Consider the following 15,604-nt stretch of genomic DNA (forward strand, 5'->3'; position numbering starts at 1 on the left):
TATAAGGTAGTAGGGCACGGAGTAGTTAATGTAGGTAGTACGGAGTAAATTGTAGGATCCAATCTCCTAATTAATAGAGAAGCAAATAAACGTAATCAGACACTTAAGATCATACTCAGACTAATGGAAGTAAAGGACGTTCTGGTATATGGACTTTTTCCCAGCCACAGACCCACCGGGCGTAACGCGCACCAGAATTTGTCCGCACTTACGCACTCCTGTACAATCGTATTCGTATGCTTTATACCACTTAAGCTCTCTAACGCCGTCCAGACCAAAAATAGACGAACATGTAACGATAAACTTCCAGGGTCTTCAACAATAAGAGCGAATCATCTAGTCCCAGTTAACCGCCACCGAGAAAATGTGTAGCGACGGTCATTTACGGTAACCCAATACCGACGGAGAGTTTCGCCAAATTTCCGTCTACGTCAATTTCGAGGATCTGGCCTTGGAACTACGAACACAGACCCATATGGGACGCATCATCGAGGACCACTTTTCACAGGGTCTTCCCGCCTCAAAGACGCGTTTTGGCTCCAGTTTTTAGTCGCTTGTGATTTGTGACTAGTGAGACTTTTCCAAGCTAAGGAAAAGTGGATCTGCCAATGAAAGTGATTCGCCATAAAATTATGAAATTAAATGGTGAACTTTCAACCTGGGGCGGTAAAAGTGGGCATTTCCCCCTTTTTGTTCTTCCTTGTACCAAAGTTAATGCACGGTGGCGCTGGACCTTTAAGCCCGGTCAACGTAGGTAAGGGGATAGGACAACTTCTTTCTCCTGAGTGATCTCATAGGGGCGGTAATCGAGTGGAGTGGGTAATTTTTTGTCTCGTTTCCTGGGATCAGCAAAAGAAGATCATTCCAGAGCAAGAGTACAGTAAGACGATCATGAGGTGATCAAGTTACTTATAAGAAACCCGATGTATCGTGGTTATGTCATCTGAAAGACCCAGAATCACGCTATTTTTGTACCAGATTGGCTGATTCAGCCGAACAAAGTAGACAAACGAACTCCACATCTGAAACCAAAGTGGCAGTGTCATACCGCACTTTCTTTTATTTTACCTTAAGGCCCTTTGGTACCGAAATGTGCTTACTGTACCTAAAATTAATACCGTTGCCTTGACTCTGGTACTCTGGACTGTTTCCAGGCTTTGATACTCCAACCCCCCTGGCCCAGATCCCCGAACATGGGGCCTGTGAATTGAACAGTAAAATAGACAAACCCTTCCACTCCTTTATTCTGATTTCTCTGGGAGAAATCTTCAACACTCTCTCAAACTATGAAGTTCCCCTGGGCGGCCGGGCTCGCCGGGGCTCTCTGGTTCTCCGCCGCATCTGCTGAGAAGCTGTTCCAGGCGTCGTCTTTGACTCCATGTTCCGACGATGGAAAAATCTCCGTCGACCATTTCAGCGTCGTCTTCACACCAGGAAACTCGTCTGCGAGTATTGCCTTCAATGGAAAAATCGACTATACCGGCAAATTCAAGATCGACCTGACCCTCTTGGTGTATGGATACACTGCGATCAACACAACTATCGACCCATGTACCCTCTCAAGTAACGGCTTGGGCATGTGTCCTATCTCATCGGAACAATTGACTATCCCTACTGCCTCGTTGACGGTTGATTCATCAGCCCTGAGCGATATTCCAGGTGAGTGTCCTAAGTATGCGACGAGAGGAACCCAACAGTTCCCTAATGTATTTAATCTCCCACAGGTATCGCCTACACCGTCCCGGATCTTGATGCCATCGTGCGCCTTCAATTAAAGACCTACGTAACCCACGAACCGATCAGTTGTATCGAAACGCGCGTTCTAAATGGTACGACCGTGGAACAACCGGCGGTCGCATGGATTGTCGCCATCCTCACGGGGCTGGGCCTCATCACCACAGTGGTGATTTCGATCCTGGGACACACCGTGATCGCCACCCACCTCAATTTCCGAACCATGCTGTTCCTGGGTTTCATGCAGACGCAGGCCATTGCTGGCAACGCCGCAGTCAATTTCCCTCCAATTGTCCAAGCGTGGACCCAAACCTTCCAATGGACCATGGGTATTCTTCACACCAGCGCTCTGCAGAGCATCGCGACATGGTTCCAACGTGCGACGGGCGGAACTCCCGCCGATCTACTGACCTTGACCGACAATGAATCTGTTTACCTCGCGAAGCGCTCAACTACCACCACTACCGGAGGAACGGAACAAACTGTGAGGGGAATCGAGCGAGTTGGTTTCCGGGCGGACATTGAATCATCCAACATTTTCATGACGGGATATCTTTTCTTCTACTTCGTCGCGGTTCTTATCATTCTAGCGATCTTGTTCTTGCGACTCGTTTTGCCCGCTCTGGCCCGGAAAATCAACAACAACAAGCTCGCAATGGCAGCCAATGCCACATCAGAGTGGCAGACGTTCATGCGAGGCAGTCTTTACCGTGTCGTGTCGCTTGGATACCCGCAAATGTGTGTCATCTGCATGTGGGAGCTGATCCAACGAGATTCGGCCGCAGAAATTGTTCTGGCAATCACCATGTGGCTGGTTATGAGCATTGTCCTGCTCTATGCTGGATTCCGAGTCTTCCAGCGAGCGAAAGCTTCTAAGGCTTTGAATGAACACCCGGCTTATACCCTTTATTCTGACCCCGTTACTCTGACCAAGTGGGGTTTCTTATATATCAACTACCGTGCTCAAGCATACTACTTCATCATCCCGGTCTTGACGGCCACTGTCGTTCGCGGTATGATCACGGCCTTCGCTCAGTCTGCCTGGGTGGCCCAGTCCATTGTGTTGGTGGTTCTGGAAGCCGCTATGATGGTCGTGACCATTGTCATCAAGCCGTACATGGACCGGGCCGCCAACGGATTCGCTATTACCGCGACCGTGCTCAATTTCTTGAACGCGATATTCATGCTCATTTTCTCCAACGTTTTTAGCCAACCTGAAATGATGACTAGCATTCTCGGAGTTCTGTGGTTTGTCTTCAACGCCATTTTCACACTGGCGCTCTTGATCTGGTTGCTCATTGGATTTTACTACGCCTTCACTCTCAAGGAGCCGGAGGGCAAGTACAAGCGCCTCTCCGACAACCGCGACTCCTTCCGCATGTCGGGCATAGAAAACCGGATGACGACTGAGCTTCTCCCGTTGGAGAAGACCGCCCGAGGTGACGACAGTTCCAGCAGATTTGGATCTCGCTGGAATATCGACGAAACGGGACACGCCGAGTCCAACCATGAACTCAACATGTCTCTGGGTCACCAAGGATCTCGCTATAACATCGATGACCGGTCACCAACCCAAACAAACGAAAAGTTGGGGGGGCCTCCACGATCGCCCGTCCATGACGTTTTAGAACCTACCCTCCCTTTGATCCCCGTGAGCTCCGATAACTCTGGAAGGCGATCACCTGCCTCCCCAGCGTACGGCTACCCTCCAAGACGGTAATGAACACCCGTCCACTTTCCCTCGTTGGCAATTCTTGTATTTTCTTTCCTCTTCTTTTCACATGATGCCTATCAACCTTATCCGACCCTTTTTCAACATCGATTTCAACCTATTTTTTCTTCAAGATTTTCCCCCAATTTTGTATACACTTTTGAGAGGCTGGCGTGGCTTCTGTACATTGCAAACCTGGCGTTTGGTTCTTTCATACTCGGTTGTTCTTAGTGTGTAAATAATGAACTCACTTGAAATGAACAAAAATTTCGAAAATATTCAATCATATACTCGTATACTTAAGGTAACTACGGTGAAGTCAAATCCATTTGTAGTGCTACATCCATCGTTCTATCATCGTCCATTTTCCATTATTCATTAAGATTAAAAGTTCCTATGATACATACATGCATTAGACCATGAAACCATTTATACATGAGCCATCCATCCCGGTCTAGACCGCATGTGCAGGCCATTTTATATGCAAACTCCAAACATGTCTTATGCCAGGGCGACTCGGCATGCCATCCATCTCATCCAAGGGCGTATTCACCAGATTTGTTCGACGTCAAACAGATTCTGTAACCACGACACCAGATCAGTGCTTGGCAGATCCATTTTGTTGGACCTGAGCATCCTCTTCCGGCTCCGAGTCATCCGAACGATCATCTTTCTTCTCACCCGTGGAAAGAAACTTCCACGAGCTACGTCCTAGACAGTACAACCAGAACAGATTGAGACTCTGAAGCATTGCCAACAAGGCAAAGGTGATGATGTTCGAGATCCAGCATTTATACTGCTGAGTCTCCCAGTTGAGTTCGTAGGGACCGATAGTCCGGAACTCCGTGAGCAAGGAGTAAAGAACGCGCAAGTTTAAGTAGTGTCTCAGATAGATCCATGCAAAGACATTGAGAGTGTAAAAAGGGATGATCAGATCAGATCCGGTGTAGTGGAAGGATTTGGAGACCTGCAACATCCATTAGCACAAACAACCAAGTCAACAAGAGAAGAACACACAACATACCGCAAGGAAGAAGTCACTAATATCGTGAGTCGTATAAATAGCAACCCCAATATAAGTAAAATGGAACCGATAACTCAAACCAATCAGCGCCAAAGTAACAATATGATGAGCAACAAGCTCTTTAAAATCCTTCCTCCTCTCTTCAAGTCCCAGCAACATTACAATAGCCTGCTGAGCCCAATAAGCCGCCTCAAAGAGGTAATAAAACTTAAACGCAGCCTCATGCGTGCGATGCGGGAAACCCTCATACATCCCCGCAGTCCGGAAATACCAAACCGGCGTCTTAGACATAACGTATAGTCCCGCAACACCCGTAGACCCAAAATAGATAGCCGAATACATCTGCTCCATGAATCGCGCCTGTTTTCTCGCAGATCGAATCCCGCAAAGCTTCGCCAATGGAGCTAGAAGTTCCTGCATGATGAACTCGCGAGTGAATGATAGCACGATTGTGTAGAAAAAGACGAAGGCGATATCCCATAATCCCTTTCCATATTGAATTGGTCCACCCTCCTCCAGTGGAGGCTGCTCGTAGGACAGGAAGATAAATCGGTGAATAACATTATTCGGTGTTGGGTTCAGGGCGTATAGCGAGAGGAAAGCCAAGATAAGGATAAGAGGTACCAACCACGTGTGCTTGACAGCGCGATACTTGAATCGTCTTATCCATGACCGCGACTCGCGGCGCTTAACATCGCCGGAATGGTGTCGGGTATGTCCATTAGCCTGATTCTGGACTTGGCTCTTGTTCTCTGCTTTCGCGCGCCGGCGCGTCGCGCCCTCGGTGGCTGAGTACGACGCCATCCTCCTATCTTATCCGCCGACGTATTCGTATAGGGAAGTCGGAACCGTGGGAGCGAAACAAACTGAAGTTGTTTCGTTTCGGGGAGCGCGAGGATGTCGGTTCTTTGTATGGCTCTGAGGGCCCCTTTTCAGGATCTAAATCATGGAACGGCTTTGTTGATGACCATTTTGCAGATCGGACTTTTCTCTTTCGGGGTAAGTTGGGGGCCGGGCTAATCAGAGTCCGTGTCCGGGGGCCAAGAGTTCCGCGCTCCGACGGTATTGAAATATCACAGAGACCGGAAATTGAAATTTGGTTTTGTTGGGATTTGCTTTGCGTTAGATTAGAGTCTGATCTGTGACATGTGTACATTCTTTATATTCTAGCTGGAATGTGAATTTGAGGTGGAAGGCCGGTTGGGTTGTATACTTGAATCTCACCCCTACTTTCTCAGCTTAGGGTCTTAGGTCAGCCCTGTTGGATCAGGAATTATTACGTGTGATGGAACTCGTCATACTCCATAGTTGGTTCAGCTTGTACCAGTTGACTATTTGCCTAATTAATCATTTTATTGCCAAGATATGGATCACCCCTTATAGAAGCCCCTATTTATCACGTGAGCAATACATACAGATATTTCCTAGACTTGCAGACTACACTCTAGTCTCTGTTCTAAGATCAGTCCTTCGGTCCAAGATAAATCCCTCAGCAATGGCGTCAATATTCGATGCAACTGTGCACCCTTACTACCCCATTGATCTAGAGATCGCGGGGTATCTGGCCAATGAATGGGACACATTGACCCTAGTGTCAATCTTCGCAACAGGATGCACAGCTATCTTCCTAGTGACATATCTATTGGTGATTAAAGTGCAGCCAAAGATACCATCAAGTGACCTATGGACAATCATGTGGTTTGTACTATGTATGGGCCCTTGTACCTCCAAAGTGAGACTCTAGCTAACAATGAACACAGGTGGCTGTATCCACCTTTTCTTCGAGGGGTACTTTGCCTACAATTTCCGCCGTATGCCTAGCATGCAAGATCTATTTGGGCAACTGTGGAAAGAATACTCGTTATCTGATTCCCGTTACCAAACTCAAGATGCATTCGTTCTGTGCATGGAGACCATCACTGCCATCTGCTGGGGTCCTTTGTCATTCATGTTGGCCGTGATGATCATGATCCAGCACCCCCTGCGGTATCCTTTGCAGGCGATTGTATCCCTTGGTCAGCTTTATGGAGATGTTCTTTATTATGCAACCTGCATGTTCGACCACTACATTCTTGACCTTTCATACTCCCGACCCGAGGCTTCGATCTTTTGGGGGTACTTTGTCTTTTGCAATGCATTCTGGATTGTTATTCCTCTTGGTAAGTGTTGAGCATTCTATCTTCATGATCTTCGCTAATTGGTATCAGTTCTACTCTACAATAGTTTGTCGGTTAGTAAGAAAGCGTTTATTGCTCTTTCGGCTGCAGAAGGGAAAGATGTTCCAAAGACGGCGAAGAAGGAGTAGGGCCTGTCTTTGTTTCAATTTTGGAATTTTTCTCAGCCACATGCAGGGTACTGGGACTGTGGATAAAGTCTTCCTTATTGACTGATTTTCGAACTTAATCTAAACATAGACTTGAGACGGAAAATAACATTCTCTTCCATCGGAATCTTACAATTAAGCGTAACATGTAATCAGCTACATGCTCAATTAGTAATGAATTGAGAAATGTCTTCCAGTCACATCCATCCTCTTCCAAAGATTGAGTATAACAAAGAGAGTCACTAGAACCCGCAAAAGTTGGAGCTAGGTGTCGTGTCCAGCCCTGCCAGAATCTGGTTTTCTTTCTTCGAAGTGGGATTCTTGGTACGCTCTGCCTCGAGAAATAGAAACCTTTCACCCCATCTTTGATGTTTCTCTTTCAAGAGTCCCTCGTAAATCTGGAAGTCCGAACGCAACGGCCTAAATTTAATGTCGAGTGGACAAAGACGACCTCGAGTTAAAAGTCAACGGCTTTCCTCAAGCTTATTGTAAATCACACTACAAACAACACATACACCCAATCTTACAGTATCTTCTCCACTCAACACCAAACTAGCCGACTTATAGCCTTACATTCATACGCTTAGCCTATTCATTATTCCAACTTGCCCAAGATGCCCCCTCGTAAATGGTTAGGAAGGGGAATGATTGCCAAACATGACAGCAAAACCCTGCCCGAAGCCTGGGCGAAGCTTGGGGTGCATGAGGAAGAAAGCAAGAGGGCTGTTATCGGATTACTCCGAAAAATCTACATTGCTGTCCAGCCCAGACCAGTCAAGTTCCAGAGCTCTACTGTACGAGATAAACTAAAGCAAGCCATTACCGAGTGCATGGATCAAATGCCAGATGAGATCCAATTTGCAGCCAGGCGTAATAAAGTGCGTACTCTACACAATCTATACAGGATCATTCAGCTTGGACGTTTTGGTTGGAATCCAAGCAGTCCTCCCCGGGCGCCTCGGGGACGTCGACCGCGGCCTTCACGTCAGCCCGTGCCCCCAAGACGTGCTCTGCCTCCACGCAAGCCCAGGCCAAGTGTTATACCTACGGTCCCTCCTATTCCTCGCCGCGATCGCCACCCTTCATCCGAATTCATTGAGTCACCTGAGGCTTCAAGTGAATGGGGCAAAAGGAACTATGAGCCCTCAGAGCAGTCGCGGGATGAAGAATCAGAGGAGGGATTCTCAAGCGAGCTGAGTGACGGATCTGAAAGCGAGGCTCAAGAGTCGGAGATTACGACTTCTCATGAACGAACGCCATATCCTCCACCTTCTTCTGCTTCTAAGGAAGATTCACCTGTTGTGGACGAGGACGAAGACGACTATCAGCCTGACTACGACTCTGAAGCTGGATTTGACGCTTCGGGACCAGTGGTGCCGCCCCGCTCAGACGGGGGGTCAGAGCAAGAGCCAGAGCCGGACTTTGAATCCGAATCCGACAAGCAATCCCAGCGTTCGATTATATACGACGAAGCACCCCGAGATTATGATCAAACATCTGATGACCCCGATGGTGAGGAAGAAGATAAAGAGCCGGAAGAGCGCGAATCTGATGATGCATCTGAAGATGAAGATGCCAGGAATGAGGCTGACGGACGGGAGTCTCATGGTGCCTCGACAGAAGTAGATGAACCAGAACAGGAGTCAGATCAAGACCAGAGATCTGATGATGGGACCGAAGACTCGGTGGATGTAGATGACAAGCCACCCTCTCGCACTGGCTCGGAAATACCAGAGGCGGAATCTGAGCATTCGGACAAGGAGTCAGAAGAGGGATCTGACAACGAATCTGAACAACCATCATCTCGCGATATCTCGCCAGATCAATCAAAGGCCGAATCAGAAGAAGAGCCAGGCCAAGAGCCAGACCAAGGATCCGACGACGAATCTGAAGACTCTTTGGATATAGATCAACAGCCATCTCGCGATGCCTCGCCAGCTATGTCCGGCGAGGAGTCCGAGGAAGAGCGGGATGGGGAGGCAGAACCGCAATCCGAGGATGATTTAGATGTCCCGGTGGATGACGATGAGATAGATGAATCACCTGAAAGCGAACAAGAAGACGGGTCAGAAAGAGGATCAAATGGTGGTAGTGCTGTTGAGGAGTCTGAAGATGATACCGGGGACCATATTCCTGATGAGGAATCTGAAGCTAGCTCTGAAGCTGGATCCGCAGATGGGTCTGAGACTGCATCCGAAGATGATCCTGCAGCCAGGTCTGAGGCTGAAGACGGGTCTTCAGAAGTGCCTGATAATGGATCTGAGACTGGATCTGAAGAGAATAGATCTAGTGAAGAATCTGACAACAATCGTGGATATGATTTTCCTGGAGCTAGGGAGTCTGAAGCTAGGTCTGAAGCCGCATCTGAAGATGGGTCTGAGATTGGATCCGAAGATGAGCCTGCCGCCGACTCCGAGGATGGATCCGAGAATGGATCTGAAGGTGATAAATCTAGATCTAGCGAAGAGCCTGTAGCCGAGTCTGAGGCTGAAGACGGGTCTTCAAATGTGCCCGATGATGGATCTGAGGCTGGGTCGGAAGACAATAGATCTAGTGAACCCGACGATTTTCCAGGAGACTACGATGGCCATGCTTCCGAAGAGGAATCTGAAGCTGAGTCCGAGGTCGAGTCTGAGGCTGTATCCGATAACGGATCAGAACACGATAGATCTAGTGAAGAGCCTGGTGATCAGTCAGGAGATGAGTCGGGATCGCATCCTGAAAATGACCCCGATATTGAATCCGACATTGGATCTCGACGCGCATCCATAGACAGCGAAGAAGACGAATATGACGAAGAACCTGAAGATCATGGTAGGAAGAGATCCCACAGCGAGCTAGAAGAGACAACTCAGGATGAGGGTGAAGAGACTTATAAGAGGACCAGATATACATCGTCTTCAAAGAGAACTAAGACCAATCCCAAAAGTATCCGCGAAGAAGAGATGGAGGATGCATCTGAATATGAAGATGATAATGAGTCTGAAAATATCTACGATGAAGAGATGAAGGATGTCTCATCTGCAGGAAATTATAAGGGACGTCCCGCAAGTATTAGCGACGACGAGATGAGGAATGCTTCATCTGCAGAGAAAGCCAAGACCTGCCCAGAATTTATGAACGACCAAGAGATGAAGGATGTCTCATCTACAGAGAAATTCAAGACATATCGCGCAAGTGTCAACGATGAGATGATGAAGGACGTATCTGCGGAGAGAGTTAAGACCAGCCCAAAGACTATCAACGACCAAGAAATGAAGGATGTGTTTGCGGAAGAAGCCGACAATGATTCTCAAAAGGATCTGATGAGCAAGATGATGGTGCGCCCCAGGATGATGATGATGACTCTGTAACGGGACCTAACAACGAGCAGGAAGACGAGCCAATCGGGGAGTCTGGAGATGAAGCCGACAGTGACTCCGAGCGAGGCTCCGATGAGGAGCAAGAAGATTCGCCCGATAAGGCAGAAGAATTTGACTTCAACAAATCTTCGGTGGTCCCTAATGCAAATGTCGATATCATCCGAGCTGATGACAAATACCGACCACTGTCGATCAGGCTCAATGATCTCTTGAAAGACCGGACCGACCCTCGATGTCAAAGTGTGAATGGAGATTGGATTGATATATCTCGACTACATATCAAGGCGTTCCAAAAACACCTCATGAACGAAGGCCTCTTTAGACTGGGTGCAGACCACATTTGGTGGAGTCCTTCAGCTCTAAAGGATATTGACCTTGCTGAAATCCACACTCCACAAGGCGACGAAAGTAGACTCACTGAGTTGAGCATGATCACTGTCATTAAGAGGTCGATTGATGCGTACTACAGTTCCGGGCTCGGAATCACCATCGCTGACGAAGGCCGACTCGGAATATCGCGGCCTAGCTTCACTGTTATCATTCGAAATGCCAATACTGAAGGTATATTGCCACTTACCAACCTCAGAAAAACATATGATGAATATGTACTGACCGTGACTTTCCCATAGGTGGTATATTAGATCGTTCGCGAGAGCCAAATGTATCACGGCCCAATTCAGTCAAGTCATCTCGCTATGCTTCTTCGCCAGCTCGCAGTCGGTCTGGCAGCAGTCGTATTAGTGGCTCCATTGCACCATCCGCAGCCACAACCAATGAACATGAGCATCAAGAGTCAGATATCGATAACGTGACTCAAACTTCCAGCGAGAAGCGAAAGAGCCCAGATTTAGAGGTTGACTCATCTAATTGGCCTGCTCGGCGAACAAGGCTTTCCCCAAACGCAGAACGTCCCAATCCTCTGCAAAACCTTGAGGCAATGGAGTTCCACGACGCAAACAAGGCTCAAGACGCACCAGATCCTCAAACGTCACTTCTGAAAGGGACCTCTCCCATTCAAATTGCACAAAAGCTCCTCAGAGTGCTAGAGAATCTGAGCTCGTTACAGTTTCACGATGCCATAAAGTTCGAGACAAAGAGCGTGCGGGGGCCCGAAACTACCAAGAATGCAGGGTCCATTGCTTCGCCTCAAAAACAAAATCTCGGCAACTATCGAGAAGATGCTAGAGTACGCCCATTTACTATTGAAGGTATTTCACTCCTCGTACCCCTAGCTCAAGAACCTCTTGGATCGGATTAATGGGTACATCTTGAACCTTTACCTCCACCCCGATTCCACTTTTTGGAAAGAACAACGTTTGAAAGATATGCTAACGCCTATGCCCAATCCTCCCAGTGAACAATTAACCTCCAGAGTCTTCGACTTTGATTCCCGAATCTTGAAGTAAGTCACGCTAGTCGAGATATGGTATACCTGTCAATTCCCAGGTTCCTAGGATAGAAGACGTATCTTACATAGTCAATAAAGCCACTTATAATGTACGCTACCAGCTTCACCTAATCTAGATTTCCCTACAAAGATAAAATGAATGCCTCGTCAAGACACGTGAATATTTCGATGCGCGCATATGATATATCTCGGGCGTAGAAAACAAACCATAGGAATCGAACTCAAATTGCGCCCTGAATCCACTATGGCGCCCCATTATCCAATTTACTTGAACATATTGGATAGATCCCATTCCTTGGCGTCGAGGTCAGACATTTAATGTCGTCAAGGGGGGAGAGGATCGGCAAGAATGCCAGACATGAAAAGGTGAGAATCCCCGTTCCCTCAAAAAGATCAGTAAATCTTCAGACACGCAACCTTGCTTGTTTTAACGCCTTATTCCTCGTTCATCATGAATATCTTTATTATCTCTTTCTTGGCGATGTTCGCTCTGGGATCTGCAATCGAGTGTGGACCAGGTATGTAATTTACCAAATCTTGTACAGTCAAGAAATATAAGCTGACAATATTGCGCTCGCTCCTATCTATAGGCAATCAGTGTGAATCTGGTGAATGCTGTGTTGATACAGACGGAAATAAATCGTGTAAACCATTGTCACAATTGGGTGAACGTTGCTGTAAGTAGAGCAACCGTGACGGAGAGCAGCCAAGAACCCAGCCCTCTTGATGTTGGAAAGTTTGGCTAACGCGACGTATCGAAGCTACTGGACCGGTTCTTGGCGTATATACTGATCTATGCCCATGTGATGGTGGCTTGGATTGTCAGTCGAGCTTTTGTATGCATTGATTCTCGAAACTGGCTTGGCCAATCAACATGAGGAAAATCAATTTTGCTGTGCAGAAGAACGGGAAAATCTAGGATATAAGGCAAGGAAAGATATTTGTGCTGAAGCTTTTAGAATCTGCATGGTGTTCTGGAATCGAAGTTGATTGGAATTCTTGAAGATGAGCTAAAATATAGGAAATGAAACCATCGACTACTAGGACATACCAAATACAGTACAGTACGTAGTTCTATGGCATACGTTTACGTTGTACCTCCGCACTCAATATGGCAGGTCTTTGGCTTTCGGAAGTTCAAAGAAGTTTTCTACAGTTAACGGGTCGGAAGTATCGAAAGTAACGTCTCAAGGGACAACTCTTGATGTACAGATCACTTATTGATGGCCAAGCACCTTCTTGGGCTCATACAGGTGATCGACACTTTCTAACTCAGCTGGACTGAGATCGAAAGAGATAGCCTTAACTGCCTCATCGACTCTCTCCTTCTTGCTCATTCCTAGGATTGGTGCCGTGATAAATGGCTTCGAGAGAGACCAAGCAATTGCCACGGTCGCCATCGACACGCCACGTTGCTCAGCAATCTTCTCAATTTGCTCGTTGATCTTCTTGTCCGTCTCAGTAGCTGGCTGTCCCAGGAAACCAGAGCCCTGGCCCTCTCCACGCGTGGTCTTTGAGAAGTCACGCCAAGGTCGAGCCAAGAAGCCCATAGCAACGGGGCTCCAAGGAATCCCACCAATTCCGAATTTTGCACACGCAGGATACATCTCTCTCTCCTCCTCTCGGTACATTGCGTTGTGGAGGTTCTGCATTGAGATGAACTCCGTCCAGCCGTGGATGCGGGCGGTGTATTGATACTCGAGTAGCTGATGAGCCCACATCGATGAAGCGCCGATGTAGCGCACTTTCCCGGACTTGACGATGTCATGAAGCGCCTCCATTGTTTCCTTCACGGAAGTTCTGGGGTCGAAGCGATGGATCTGCAGCAGATCGACGTAGGGTAAATCAAGTCTCTGCAGGCTAGCGTCGACACTCTCGAAGATGTGCTTCCGACTCAATCCGTATTGGTTCACGTAGCCGCCATTATCTTTTTCATCATTGGTCATGGCCATTGGCTGTTCGGAGCCGCGGCCGACAGGTGCCCAGAGCTTAGTTGCGACGACAATATTTTCACGGCGCCATCCATATTTCTTGATTGCCTTGCCGAGAATCTCTTCAGACAACCCATTGGAATAGGCGTTTGCTGTGTCGAAGAAGTTGAGGCCAGATTCGTAGCAATAATTGAGCACCGGTAATGCTTCTTCCTCCGCGAGTGACCACTTGAAACGGCCTTTGGGATTTCCAAAGCTCATGCATCCCACGCCAATTGGGGCGATACGAAGACCACTGCTTCCGAGTTGCACGTATTTCATTTTGATCAAAGTGTCTGGGAGGTAGGCAATGAAGGTAAGATCGGGATTTTGAATCTTGAAATGTTGAAACTCATCTAGAAAAGAGGCCTCAATTTATAATGCCAGTGTGACTACATCTTTGGCGGTTTTGAACTTTGGAGCAGCCCGTGTTCCCAAGTTTCCATGTAGATCAATGCGAGATGATGACAAAATACATATGATTGGTCAATCCATCACAATAAGATCCACTATAGTCCAAGACCGGCGAATGGTATATTTCGGATATAAGAAGATAAGCTCCAAAGTCCGCACTCCTGCCTTGGAAAACGTCCTTTACTCCCAGATTGTAGTACCTGCTTGATCAGCAACGGAGATATGCCATATAGCAAAGACCGTGAACGTTGTCTAACTAGCCCAAGACCCACTAGGAACCTGACTGCAACACAATTAGGGTCATGCAAGTTGATGACATGGTGGGTCACGAACCCTTGGACATAATTTTGCTGTGCGGTAGCTTGGCTCTCAAACTTAGACCGGAACTTAATAACCAAGTATTTTGGATTTGCCTACCTCAACTTCCTTCAATTCCGGTGCGCGCTAGCGAAACCCACTATCTACTGAACAATCTACTGACATCCAGACCCTTCTGTCATGAGATTGCATACCTACTGAATACTCAATGGCTTAAGTCTTCTCATCATACCACAAGCATGGATCCATCGGTAGCAGGCCTATCTGATCGGCACATCGCTATAAGGTTGTCATTGCAGCGCCGCAGTGGATGGCCAGACGAGGATTGGTCGGGTATTACCGACCAAAAGACACGCCGGAGGCTTCAAAATCGCTTGAACCAAAGGGCTCGACGTAAGTCTGCTATTCGCCGCCTACCAGTTAATGGAGTATTAACAGTCTCCACAACTAGGTCTTCACAATAAAAACCAGCTAGAACATACCGGAGAAAAAATGACAAAGAAACGCAATGCAGTCCCTTTTGATATACAAGATAAACCAACTGCACTTGTCATTGCCCCTCAAGCTACGAACCATACACTAGCAATTCCTACGATCACTGAGATCACTACTCTCGCGGAGATTGACGACGTGCACCTACTGGACATCAATACCCTAGCGAACAAAGCAAGAATGGCCCGAATAGAAAAAATAGCTCTTCAATACTACTCTATGGGCTCCCCGCGAACCGATCTGTTACTCGACCTGTTCCAACTCAATTTCACCAGAGCCATACTCGAAAATATAAGGATCTTGGGCCTCAAATCCGATCAGTTTCACGACGACGCAAACTCGCCATTCAACACCATTGGCCCCTGGCAAGATGACACTCTTCACAGTCTTCCAAGATATCTCCAACCTACTACAATACAGCGCTCTATTCCACATCACCCGTGGTTGGACCTAATACCTGTTCCCCAAATGAGAGATAATTTGATTCTGGCTGGAGAATTCGAGGAAGAAACGCAGCTTTGTCTGGATATGAAGGGCAGTGGGAGCACGCGATCGGGCAAAGGAGGTATTATTGTTTGGAGTGATCCTTGGGATCCGGCAGGTTGGGAGGTTACGGAGGCTTTTGCTCATTCTTGGGGCTGGGTTATTAAAAATTGTTATGATTTAGCGAAGTCTACGAATCGATGGCGGGCGAAGCGGAATGAAAAGCCGCTATTTCGATTGACTTGATTGGTATAGAATGTGTAATGGGGGGAAGAATGAAGAAGAATGCTTCGAGTCGAGATATTCAGGTAGAAATACCGAAATGGGCATAATTAGCGAGGAAACGATACATCTTTCTCCGCGAA

General features: G+C 47.4%; 6 protein-coding genes across 6 annotated transcripts; 4 read left to right on the forward strand and 2 right to left on the reverse strand.

Moving 5' to 3' along the window:
- Window positions 1-1,153: 1,153 nt before the first annotated feature.
- On the forward strand, window positions 1,154-3,454 carry N7503_000701 (transient receptor potential ion channel family protein; the record flags this gene model as incomplete). The annotated part of the gene is made up of 2 exons (XM_057060262.1): window positions 1,154-1,659; window positions 1,725-3,454. Exons 1-2 carry the CDS (start codon window positions 1,287-1,289, stop codon window positions 3,452-3,454), a joined length of 2,103 nt encoding a protein of 700 aa, XP_056927185.1. The 5' UTR covers window positions 1,154-1,286.
- Window positions 3,455-4,043: 589 nt separating this feature from the next.
- N7503_000702 (uncharacterized protein) lies at window positions 4,044-5,273 on the reverse strand (the record flags this gene model as incomplete). The annotated part of the gene is made up of 2 exons (XM_057060263.1): window positions 4,044-4,412; window positions 4,470-5,273. 2 exons carry the CDS (start codon window positions 5,271-5,273, stop codon window positions 4,044-4,046), a joined length of 1,173 nt encoding a protein of 390 aa, XP_056927186.1.
- Window positions 5,274-5,964: 691 nt separating this feature from the next.
- Window positions 5,965-6,774, forward strand: N7503_000703 (EXPERA domain-containing protein; the record flags this gene model as incomplete). Its single annotated transcript, XM_057060264.1, has 3 exons — window positions 5,965-6,178; window positions 6,230-6,628; window positions 6,677-6,774. 3 exons carry the CDS (start codon window positions 5,965-5,967, stop codon window positions 6,772-6,774), a joined length of 711 nt encoding a protein of 236 aa, XP_056927187.1.
- A 632-nt stretch (window positions 6,775-7,406) lies between these two features.
- N7503_000704 (uncharacterized protein) lies at window positions 7,407-11,412 on the forward strand (the record flags this gene model as incomplete). The annotated part of the gene is made up of 3 exons (XM_057060265.1): window positions 7,407-10,112; window positions 10,166-10,715; window positions 10,784-11,412. 3 exons carry the CDS (start codon window positions 7,407-7,409, stop codon window positions 11,410-11,412), a joined length of 3,885 nt encoding a protein of 1,294 aa, XP_056927188.1.
- A 1,367-nt stretch (window positions 11,413-12,779) lies between these two features.
- On the reverse strand, window positions 12,780-13,814 carry N7503_000705 (aldo/keto reductase; the record flags this gene model as incomplete). The annotated part of the gene is made up of 1 exon (XM_057060266.1): window positions 12,780-13,814. One exon carries the CDS (start codon window positions 13,812-13,814, stop codon window positions 12,780-12,782), a length of 1,035 nt encoding a protein of 344 aa, XP_056927189.1.
- Window positions 13,815-14,503: 689 nt separating this feature from the next.
- N7503_000706 (DUF3425 domain-containing protein) lies at window positions 14,504-15,485 on the forward strand (the record flags this gene model as incomplete). The annotated part of the gene is made up of 2 exons (XM_057060267.1): window positions 14,504-14,657; window positions 14,716-15,485. 2 exons carry the CDS (start codon window positions 14,504-14,506, stop codon window positions 15,483-15,485), a joined length of 924 nt encoding a protein of 307 aa, XP_056927190.1.
- Between the last annotated feature and the right edge of the window lie 119 nt (window positions 15,486-15,604).

The sequence above is a fragment of the Penicillium pulvis genome (genome assembly GCF_028828015.1).
Source record: "Penicillium pulvis strain IBT 33274 chromosome Unknown contig_10_segment0_segment0, whole genome shotgun sequence".
NCBI lineage: Eukaryota > Fungi > Ascomycota > Eurotiomycetes > Eurotiales > Aspergillaceae > Penicillium > Penicillium pulvis.